At 34.5% G+C, this 11,997-nt stretch overlaps 2 protein-coding genes across 2 annotated transcripts; both read right to left on the bottom strand.

The window, feature by feature from the left end:
* Positions 764-5,606, bottom strand: LOC107605485 (conserved oligomeric Golgi complex subunit 8; the record flags this gene model as incomplete). Its single annotated transcript, XM_016307377.2, is given in 12 exon segments — positions 764-1,289; positions 1,485-1,669; positions 2,431-2,569; positions 2,728-2,782; positions 2,865-2,932; positions 3,229-3,525; positions 3,655-3,729; positions 3,831-3,924; positions 4,063-4,140; positions 4,251-4,399; positions 5,000-5,152; positions 5,320-5,606. Coding segments are annotated over 12 exon segments (1,767 nt in total). The 3' UTR covers positions 764-950.
* LOC107605484 (fatty-acid-binding protein 2) lies at positions 6,804-11,174 on the bottom strand. The gene is made up of 10 exons (XM_016307376.2): positions 10,263-11,174; positions 9,612-9,834; positions 8,985-9,060; positions 8,750-8,852; positions 8,436-8,504; positions 7,868-7,904; positions 7,694-7,768; positions 7,551-7,602; positions 7,367-7,411; positions 6,804-7,285 (listed from the first exon to the last, which is right to left on the bottom strand). Exons 1-10 carry the CDS (start codon positions 10,778-10,780, stop codon positions 7,188-7,190), a joined length of 1,296 nt encoding a protein of 431 aa, XP_016162862.1. The 5' UTR covers positions 10,781-11,174; the 3' UTR covers positions 6,804-7,187.

Below are 11,997 nucleotides of genomic sequence, written 5' to 3'. Positions count from 1 at the left end.
ATAAATATCTGATTTTTTTTTTTTGGACATAACATGTACATAGTTTTTTGTTGCCTGTGCCCAGTTGGTTTAGGATAATGCTTCAACAAAAATAGTATAATTCGGTAGTGTTGTTTTTCGCTGTTGTGTGGAGAATTTGAAGAGGAAGGAATGCTCTTATACCTGATAAAAGATTAACTCTTTTGCACAAGCATGGCTAGTAAATAAGAGGATTGAGAGGGAGTTGTGAAGTAGTGGAATTAGGAATAGGATACAATTCTGGGTATGTGCTTATTATGAGCATAGGACTGAGGTACACTATTGGAGTATGTCAATTTGTGTTGGTGGATTGGGTGAATACCTCTTCCATTTGCATGGCAGAATTTTTGGCACTGGAAATAGTATTACATCTGTTCCTTGAGGAGCTTGTAGACCCATATGCTCTTATACCTGATAAAAGATTAACTCTTTTGCACAAGCATGGCTAGTAAATAAGAGGATTGAGAGGGAGTTGTGAAGTAGTGGAATTAGGAATAGGATACAATTCTGGGTATGTGCTTATTATGAGCATAGGACTGAGGTACACTATTGGAGTATGTCAATTTGTGTTGGTGGATTGGGTGAATACCTCTTCCATTTGCATGGCAGAATTTTTGGCACTGGAAATAGTATTACATCTGTTCCTTGAGGAACTTGGAGACCCATCTGGAAAAGTGTCTTTCATGGTTAGGGATTTCAATGTTATTAAGGGTAGGAAAACAACACTGCACTATAAGCAACAATCTCTGTCAAAATTCTCTTCTTTCTTCTAATAGGACAAATGCTTTCTATGGACTAGAAGATTATGTAAATTTGACGAAATTCGACAATATAATTACAGCTAGCAACATCCTTTCTTGAAGATACAAAAGAATAATAAAATACAGACAAGGGAAGAACAGAAATCCATTTATATCTATTTATATCCATCATTAAGATGTCACACTATCATTCATGGGCTTTTCAATATTGGTGTGTTCTTGTTCTGTCTCTGGAATAGGGACTTTGTCCACCACCACCTCATCAGCATTGATGGCTTTGGATTCTTTGGCGGTAGTTGTTTCTCCGTTCTCTGCTGCTGCCGGAACATCACCATTCTCATCTGCACCCTTTGCTTTGCCATTGTTCACTGGTTTTGGGAGCTCTCTTGCAGCAGAGGATGTCTCTAATAGGCGGCTGATTCCGTCATACAAGTTCTTAGCATCCATAATAATTGTTGCTCCACCGGGGTAACATCGTCCAAAACATGTTGCAGAATGAGGATAAGCAACCTATACATCAAAATAAATATTTCAAGGAATCAAGAACATATATTTACAGTAATTTATTGAAAGAACATGAGAGCAGATTAGCAGCTCAAATTATAAACAATAACTTTGTATCGTACTCCACTTAATGGGACAAAGGTTAGTTAATTTGTTATTATTTTTATAGTATCAGTCTCATGGATGTAAATCATAAAGCACCTCAATAAATGCCCGGCAGAGTGAGAGGAAAAGTCCTGATTCGTTCGCTCTGAGCACTCGAGTTGTATTGTACAGCAACAATGAATCAGAAACAGCTCGTAATCCCTTAATCAATTCTTGGGCAAGGACATGTTTTAGACTTATTGGGGCACATGGACGCAGTTCATTCATTGCTGCAGATACACCTGCAGCCACCAAAGAGATAGCAGTGCAAATGAATCCAAGGATAAATGAGACTGACTAGGGGAGGAGGACTAATTGATGAAGCACAATAGCACATATAACATCATCCCATCATAAGATTAACCGCACACATTTAATAAACTTGCTACAAACATCACATATCAACCATGAATATTTCCATTATGCATTGCCGTTTATATTTTTTATCTGATCCAGAAGTTTATAGACACATTCACACACACACACACAGTGATAGAGTGTACGTGGTATCAATCAACAATTGACCATATTGTAAAACAGAAATTACACCATTCAATAACTTCTGGTAGAAATTGGTTTTGATTAACCCAACTACTGTGTCAATTGTTGATGAGAAATTGCAATTTTTTTAAAATTAAACAGTCAGTATGAAATTAGCATTTTAGTGGAATATCACAAATGTCAAATTTTATCAGCAGTATAGATGCCTTAATTTATTCAGTTGATTTTGTGAGGATCCATTCTGCAAGAAGTTATTCATTGGGGTAAAGTTGGTCTGAATTGAACTGGAATAAAGATGATTGGCTTTACAAGAGTGTAGAGTATTTTCACACTAGTAATAAGAAAGGTTGTTTACACTTTTTGAACCCGTTAGAACTCTTCATCCTATACTCTTATTCAAATGAGGCAGTTGATATGAACTTGCAACATGAATTTGTAGATATAGGCAGATGATGAAGCATCAGCAATTTCCAATTTAGCAAGAAACAATAACTTGACTTACCATTAATAAAAACAGCAAGAGGTGGATGCTCCATCAAATAAGATGGTGGAGTGACATCCTCCTGACTTTCTTCACCAACAGTATTTGCATGGAAGCCAACAGCTGGGAGCGGAACCCACCGATGCGAATCCAAGACCAACTGAAAACAAATCAAATACTTGATTGATCATGACATGAAATTGGGCTACTTACTGAGAATAATATGGAGGCCATTGGCTCATTTGAATTAATGAAAAATGGAAAATACATAATTTCAGTTTACACACATGCAAAATAGTTTAACTGCACTGAACTTACCTGAAAGTTATCTACTGCGGTACTCATATTCTTTGAGAATAAGTTAAGAACAGCCCTGTAGAGAAACCAAAGTATATTATGATGTGCTTTGAGTATGACTTAACCTAGAGAAGATCATAAAAAGAACTATGTATTACTCTTCAAAGAGTGATGGGAGCAAGCCTCGAAAATCTAGTCCAACCCATCCAAGTCCCATAGCACAGTACTGTGAGAAAAGCAATAAGAAAATGTCATGTTAATGTAACTTCTGCATGGAGCAAAAGTTAAAATATATATGTATAAACATCATCATCATACTAAGCAGGAATATCACAGAGGGGGCAATAATAAATATTTTTATCTCTTTTTTTTTAAGGCTAATGTTTGTGTTTGTATGTGTGTGTGTGCATGTTCGCGCTGCAGGGGGTGTTGGGGCGGGGGAATCTAGTCCTAGTCTACAGAAATATACCAATTCATTCCGATATCAACATCAAGTAGAAAATGATGGAAGAAGAAGCTCACCATGCACTGATCCAAAATATTTGAGAGAGATCCACCTTCAGTTATTTTTGGAAGCATAACTTTCAAAGTTTGAAGATGTGATGTAATTTGATGCATTGACCAACTAAAAAGAAGCCCACCATCATAATTTTCCTCACTTCCTGAAGTATCATCAGCAAATATTGCTCGATATTGATTAACAACGTCAAAAAGATGCATTCTGTGACAGTTAATCATCCCTTTTAGGTACTCATACGGATTGCTCTGGTCCAGATCCTCAAGTATACCAGTAAGCCAAGCTTCACGGCATCTTAAGAACTAACATCAAATAACTGTTTGAGTTAAAAAGAAGCAGGAAGATGGTAATTTAAAATAGTATTGGAAATTAAATACAAAAGACAAAGGTAGAAGAATATTGTATGAAAAATAAAATGCATGAAGTCTCACCAGCAAGCGCATTCCATACTCACTAAATACTCCTATTCGCCGTAAATATCCAATAATGCGGAGGCATTCGGGTAACTAGCAAAGGTAACATTAGTAAGAAACTAAAAGTCTAAACATTTTTCCAGATGAATCAAGCAGCATTTGTACATGCATTAAATAAAATCATGGGCAGGAACCTGAATATTTGAGCGAAGTTTCTGAAGAAGCTGAGAAAGTAGTGATTGGGTAGTTAACCTAACTTCTGCGGCTAATGCTTGAATAACTGGCAACCTCTCCAGAAGAAAAATAAAAATTATAACAAGAAGCTATAAGCATTTAAAAAAAGGAACAAAGGAAATAAGACATTTCCTTAAAATCCAAAAGCAAAACTACATGCTTAGCAAATATGGAAGGTACATATAAACTTACTTGGGATGCATGGTTGAAAGTTTACCAACAAATGCTTCCAAATCTAGGGCCTCATCATAATTTCCATTTCGTACACAACTGCACAAACATAGAAATTTATAAGACTTGGTTGTCATCACAAAGGATGTGTTTTCATGCACCATGCAAAACATTAACATGACAATGGAGAATGTATCATTTCAACATACGTGTCCATAAGTTGGGGAATTTCTAGCAAGTCTAACAAAGTGCTATGATTGGCTAGCATTGTTTGGTTCATCTTCCTCTTTTCCAGAATCTGTTCTGCAGATTCTATGAACTCAGTGCATCCAGATGTCAGCTTTGGGACTTCATTTATCTGTGACAAAGGAGGTTGATGTGAAAAACGACACAAGTGTTTTTTATTGTATGCAAGAAGAAATCAATCAAAATTACAAGGGCATAACATGGCAATTGCTTTTCTATAATCATAACATTCTATTTGAACAAAATTATTCCGCAGTTCCAGAACTTAGTTTTCTATACAATCCAGTAACGTTAACTGATCCATGTGGTCAGCCCACCCAGTGGGGTGTAACATTCAAGAAACCAAACACATACCCTATGTAGCCTGCAACATTGGCCAAGATGCATCTAAAGTTCTATTCCCTTCCCAAAATTGGAAAAGTCATGAACTGTCACAACAATCAGATATGTGTCAATCGGCTCATGAAGAAATATTATATCAAATTGGATGAAATTAATCTTATACCCCAACTGCATTAGGACTTTATCACTCCTAAACAAATTCTCAACTCAACGCACAAAAAAGCATCACTACGCTTGCAATACTAAGGAAATCTGCTAATGCTTCAATTTAAGCTCAATTGATATCAAAACTGACATTTGAAAAATCTGAACAATACATAACACACAATAAGAAAAATATAAACCAAATTATTTTAAAAATAAAAATTACCAAGGCTTCAAGATGCTTGTCAATAGAGGTAACTTCCTCACGAATCGCTATCAATGCATCCGCGGCGGAAATGAACGCCCGGTAATTCGTTACGGCTACCTCCTGCATTTGCCGCCGGATCCGCTCCGCATCAACGCGAAGCAGCTCCGGTTCCTAAAAAAACATCCATCACAACAATTAACCCTTCTTTTTCGCATAATCACCAACACTACATTCTGGAATAGTACGAAAAAAGAAAAGGCTTAACGCCGAGTAATCTGTTACATTTAATTAGATAATTCAACAAACTCTAACTGTGAGAAAGAGAAGTGAAATGAAACCTTGTGGAGGCGATCGAGGGTGAAGGAGAGGAGTTCGGAGACGTAAGGTTGCTGCGAGTCGGAGGCCAAGGGGAGCAGCGCGGCCATCGGAGAAGACGACGTCGTTTCCTCTGCGCTATGAGACTGATGCTCCATTATTTTGGAGCTCCGAAATTGAGATTCGAGTAACCCGTTGGAGGATCCGAAGTGAGGTTGGGTTGGGGGTTCGTTGTTGGAGAGTGAAGATGACGGTGCAGGTGGTGGTGGGAATCGCAATGGTTTGTTGCTGTGGTTAGGATCTGGATCCACTGAAGCAAAATTCCTCAAGAGAATGAATGCTATGGAGCTTGGGGTTGGTTTTAAGCTGGACCACTTTTTCCAGAGACCATTGATGGTCCCTTGAAATTTGATTGTTGATCGTTGTTGTGCTTCCGTTTGACCGTTTACTTGTTTATTCTAGTATTTCTAAGGATTTCCTAATGTCGTTATTAACTAAATAGGACTACACTCAATGAATCTAGTTTTAGGGTTTCTACAAATATTTCAATTCCAAAAGGTATGCACCAACTCATGGCAATTAAAACATGCAACAACTTGTCCCTGACTGATAGAGAATAGGTGTTTCTACCTAAAAGAAATTGTCTAATTGTTAAAATAGATTAATAATTAATTTTAAATTTAAAAATATAAAAGCTAAAAAATTTAAATATTTTAAAATTATTATAAAAGATAATTTAAATAAAAATTAGACACCAAACAAAAGACATCATAGAATTAGTCTAGAAAATATGACAACAGCAAATTTCAAAAGAAAAAAGTTAAGAAAACACACATGATTTTATAGCTTACAAAAGGTTGAAGCTCAACAACAGGCTGGATACTTCATATTTAACATTTTCTAGTTCTAACATTATAATTTCTCAAATCTATCATAATTGTCATGCTCAATAACGTTCACTTTGGAGCCAAAAATTTTATGTTTTACTATTAAAAAAATGCTAATATTTTTGTCAATCCAAAAACTACAAATTTTTTTTTTATTTTGTCTGTTACGTATTTTGTACTTTTCTTTTGCAAAACTTGCATAACCCTCCTCTGTTAAATGGAATATAAGACTTAATTTATGTAAATATAATATTCTATTGAGACACCACATTTATGGATAACATTCTCTTAGCCATTGAACCATAGCAGGAGCTTGAGACAATTTATATAGGCCACAATAGTCAGTTGAAATTGAACAGAGATCGTAATAAAAGATAAACCATAATACTATAATCCCAAGCAAATTTATTTGTAAAATCAATGATATGAATCTTTGAACATCTAACAAATATTAAAATTTAAAACAAGACTTGTATGAAAGCTATACTTGTTTTGATGATTGAAGGCAAGCTTATAAATTAAGTTACACCATTGAGTAGATGTTTATGTGAGTCTTATATTTTGGACTATAATGTAATCCATGATAAAAACTAATATGTAATAAGCCATGTAGAATTTTCACACAAATCTATCCTCTAGCCGGTTTATCATTAGCAACTTGAGCAAACAAAAATAAAGATTCTGATTCTTATCTAACCTTTTTTTTCCAATTCAATTGCTAAAATATGAATATACATCTGGATGTATAGGCGCATCACTTTGATGCACATCAATCATCAATGAATTTTCCAATAACAATTCAACTTTTGCTATGCTAGTGACTTACAAATCTTGAAAAGATCATGTCAAGGAATGATCATGATCTTTTAAAGACAGATAGAAATCAATTTCATGAAGCCACTGTGCTTGTGCTTTGTACTTAAGCTATAACCTAAGGATATATGCCACCCATATCCAAATTGTCCATTCTAAAAGCAGGACAATTAGGTAAATTATCAACCGTTTCAACACTTCCTAATTATATTTGCAATGTTCCTGCCAATCTCATCTTTTGTTTGCTCACAAACAGGGAAATCTCCAAGGTACATGTCAAAGAAAGCTCCTGAAAATTCAAATATTAGAACCCAGGTTCAGTTTGATACCATACTAAGGAATTATAGAAATTGATTTTGATTTTACTCACTGCACAATTCTTTGCTGTGGACACTTCCAATCTGATTGCCACCAACTGCCCAGATAAAACCAACATTTTTAGCAGCGCAAACACAATTTGTCAACAATCTAGTTACATACATAGATATTATAAAGGAATTGAGCATGAATTCAGTAATACATTTAAAAAAATATTCATTGGATGTATTACTCACTTTCAGTTATCAAACGTCCATCAACTGTTCGTCGGAATTCAACTACTGTTCCCTGTAATATTATGATGATACAAATGTAATTTCATGACATAATTAGTACTTTGGGAATGTAATAGAAAGAAATTTAGTCATAGATTACTTACCAACGGTAAAGGAATATCCTGTGTGAAGTGTGAACCAAATGCAGTTATGCAATTGAAGTCTGTGGAGGGATTTGTCTGACCATAAAAAGTGTTAGAAATGGGTTTGGCAGAAGTTAGAAGCCAGAACAAATCCAGTGCAGTGGTAACAAAATGATACTACAAGAGGTAGAGTACCTTAACAAGTCGAGCCCGAAGTGACTTCTCGAAAGCACTGCAATAAAACATACAAATGGTTAACAAAATAAATAAAAAATCAGTTCCTGCTACCTTGCAACTTTATAATCAACTGAGGACCTATTCTTTTCAGTTCCTTTACAAGGTTGAGGTTAAACAAAATTGAATGGATGGTACCGAAAATTACTGAATCCAAATCAGCCAAATTACGTTCTTGATGAAAACATGGTTCAGCAACTACTTAGTAGCAATATCAAACTTCTCATTTTGTTGAATAAAGATTAGCCCAGTGGTAAAGTGGAAAATAGAGCTATATCATTTGAACTTGAGAAACAAGGCAGAATCTGGTTTTAGAATAAATACCACATTTGAAGTTAAGTTTTTTTTCTTTTTCTTTTAAAAAAAAAATCAAAAAGATTAAAAAGGATTAAAGCATAATGGCAGCAGTCAAAATATCCTCTATAGAAGGGGAAAGCACATGCACAAACATGAGAAGGAAAGCCAAATGTCTTTTTATAAGATTAAAAACACAAACTTTCACAACTTATAAGAGAAAAATATTACTTACTCTCTCACACTGTTAATTTTCATTCCCCTGCAATTTATAACAAGCCTGACTGTCATAGTGATATCTTCCCTGCAACAGTAACACGCAAAAAGATCTGTCAAAACTGACACCAAAGCCATTAGTCATGAATGATGAAACCATAAAATTGGCGCCCAATAGTTTGCCAAATTTGCCCTTTTGACTATTTACAGATTCCAGAAATTTTGCCATGTGTTTTTCAATAATCATTGTTGATTACAATCAGAGAGATGAGAATTATTTTATCTGTTAATAAAAGTTATGTATATGTAAAATAGCACATATGATGTCGAGACCTCAGAAGATCCTGGTAGATATCCTGACAATTATTCAGTTCCTCAGTGGAAATTGATGCATATTTTGGGCCCAGTTTCTGACAGAGGGAGTATGGATGAACATCTGTTAAATAAAGACCAGGAGTCTCTCAATAAACAAAGAACTTTGCTAACGACAGGATAAGTATCAAAGACTATTTCTTTTATCTTTTCAAAGGAAAAGGCAAATGCATATCAGGTATTCAAGGAAACTTACAGAATCCAAAAGCATAGAGCTTCAGTGACTTGATTCTAACTATTGTCATGTTTTTAGATCCTGTACCAACCAGCACCTGAAACAAATTAAGCTCATTAATTTATTTGAAAATGAAGGTAAGTATGACCTTAAGATGCCACATGTGCTCGTAGGCCAATGGATAAAATCAAATGCTTGAATCATTCAATGTATAGTTGGGTTGGATGGTTTTAACAAACTTGTAATGTGTAAATTATGATCCAATCCAAGATCCATTCATTTGCCACCCCAAACTACTTCTACTACTACAACAACAACAAGAACAAAGTCTTTTTCACCTAGATGGGATTGCATAATCACATTATTGATCCAAGGTCATGAAAATTCGATATTATGTTTGCTGTCAACTGACAACTTGGGATCGGCTATGAAAAAATTTGCAACAAAGCATCACATAGGTAGAATTCATCTGAACAACTAGCTAAGTAATTCCCAACAATATTTATATTTGTTAACCACCTTGAGTCTTAGCCATCAATAAGCAAAGAATCTTGCAGCATAATGTTCACTGAAACTCAAACAGGCCTGGTGCAAATAGTTAACATACAAAGGAGCCAAAAGAATGAGAACAAGAAACCAAATATTAACCTCAGAGTTGAAGCCAGCACTCTGCTCTCCAGCCAACGCATTTTCCAGAATCATAGGAAACTCAATTCCAGTTTTAGGCTCCACTGCAGCTTTTGCTAGATTCAATTCATGAAACAACAAACGGGGACATCCTTGGCGCTCAACCTCCTTAGCCACTTGTTCGGTTCCTCCATGCATTGGCACATCAGGATCCTGCCATGGGCCAGCTAGTACATTTGATGATCTAGCATCAATATCAATGAAAAAAATTAAAAGAAAACCAAAAGAGCTGCAATTGCAGTAAAATAAAGAATGAGAACTCGGAAAGTAAACATTCAAATTGTTAACAAATTAGATCACATAACAAAATTAGAGAAAACCATTGAATTAGTTCTCGAAGTTGGCAACCTATTTCAAATTCATCCCTCGAGGATTCAACAGTCAAAGGACGGACGAATTTAAAATCAGTTGCCAACTTCTGAACAATAATTACAATCATCAACTACATTAATAATTGATTATGAGTCCTCCATTAACTTACATATGCTGAGATTCCATAATTGATTATGAGTCCTCCAATATCATTTTAAAAATGGAAATGAAAAAAAAAATCCAACTAATTGAGGAATTTAATCAAACATCTAAAAGTCATTCTTAGAAGCGACAACGTACAAATTTTGAAGTGGTGGCACCAATGCTGCAGCTAATGAAAGAACAGGGAACGATTGAAACCTCTTAGCTTCTCTCCAAATCAAATCCATCGTTAAACTCGAAACCTTTCCCAAACTCGCAGACGAAAAATTTCTCTTCCTTTTCGACCTAAACCGAAACCCAAACCCGTCATCATTTCCAACGCTAGGCACATTCTTAACCCTAACAGAAGAACCAGTAGTTGCAACACCAGCACCACCACCATTCCCCATTCGAATTCCGCCATAACCGTTATTGGAACCTGCAATGTCCTGCGCCAAATTCGAGGTGGAAGCGCCAGTGAACAATAGCAAAAACGCGCCGGCGAACTTCGAAACGCAGCAGAACGCGTCATTCCCGAAGCTTCTAGAATTCTCGAGAAAAGAAAAGATCGTGTTAGAGTTTATGAAATTGTGAACAATAAAAGGATCCACATTGAAGAAGAGTGAATCCGGATACAGAGAATCAGAATCCATTGGGTATAACCAATCGTTCTTCATTGTGGAAACGCAAGGAACGATTTGACAAAAGAAAAAATTAAAGGAGGTCCTAGAAAAAAGGAGAATGAAGAAAACGTTTCTTTTGTGGGAGGGGTTTTTTAGATATTTTAAATTTTTGTAATAAAATTGTGAGGGAGAAACTGGGAATTAAATATGAAAGGAAGCTTTTGGAATGAAAATGGGTTCGGCATTGAAGAGAATCAGAGAGAGAAATAGAGAATATGCTTTGGGTGGAAAAGAGGAACAAGTCACCGCTCAACGGTGGCCGGTGAGATTCTGCGCTTCCAAACAGAATCGGGGGACACAATTGGAAAACTTGTTTTCTTTTCTTTCTTCCAAGTGGAATTTTTTTGCTTGTTTCCGACCAGCACCCAATTCTATGTTACATTGATATTCTTTTTTGGTCCCGCCACACATCTAACATTTTTATCGTCCAAATTTAATTAAGTTGGCCTAAATTTCAACAAAAATCACTTATAGTCTTATACAATAAATTAATATACAGGTAAATCACGCTTTTTTTTTTCACTTTTTTTTTGTACGTTTTTCTTTATTGTCGTTTTTTTTTTGTTATTTTTTTTCCTATTCCTTTTCTTCACTTGTTGCAGAATTATTTTTATTTTTATTTTTATTAATAAGAATTAGGAGTTTTAAATTATAAAAAATTTATTTAAAAAATAACATCGAAATTTTTTAATCATAACACAAAAAAAAATTAATTTTGATATCAAATTTTTTTAGCCGTAACGTAGATTCTAGTAAAAAGAATAAAATAAAAAAATTATGAGAATGTGAAATAAGATGATGATGATAATGATGAAAAATGAAAATTTTGAATTGTGTATAATTTATTAGAAAAAATACTATAATTTTTTAATTGTGACACAAATTCTTGTTAAAAGGGTAAAACAAGAAGAATTATGAGAATGTAAAATAAAAATAAAAAGATAATGATAAAAGAAGAGGAAGAAAAGTTTTAAATTGTGTATAATTTATTAGAAAATAATATCAAAATTTTTTAGTTGTGACACAAAATTTCTTAATTTTGACACCAAAATTTTTTAATGGTGATACAAAAAATTGTTTAACCATTTTTTCTTATCATTTAATTAATTAAGTGGTATTAAACTCATACATAAGATGTTCAGCCATTTCTTATGTCTTTTGTAACAAATTATTGTATTTTTTTATCCTAAAATAAATTTAAATGTATTTTG

Source organism: Arachis ipaensis, chromosome B06 (assembly GCF_000816755.2).
Source record: "Arachis ipaensis cultivar K30076 chromosome B06, Araip1.1, whole genome shotgun sequence".
NCBI lineage: Eukaryota > Viridiplantae > Streptophyta > Magnoliopsida > Fabales > Fabaceae > Arachis > Arachis ipaensis.
The sequence above is the reverse complement of the archived record's forward strand: the minus strand, read 5'-3'. Positions and strand labels throughout refer to the sequence as shown.

Excerpts from the sequence above, each read along its gene's own strand:
- LOC107605484 (XM_016307376.2), bottom strand. The coding sequence starts at position 10,780 with ATGAAGAACGATTGGTTATACCCAATGGATTCTGATTCTCTGTATCCG. Across the intron at positions 9,061-9,611 it reads GTGCTGGCTTCAACTCTGAG|GTGCTGGTTGGTACAGGATC; the intron begins GTTAATATTTGG and ends AATTTGTTTCAG. Across the intron at positions 7,603-7,693 it reads AGGATATTCCTTTACCGTTG|GGAACAGTAGTTGAATTCCG; the intron begins GTAAGTAATCTA and ends ATAATATTACAG.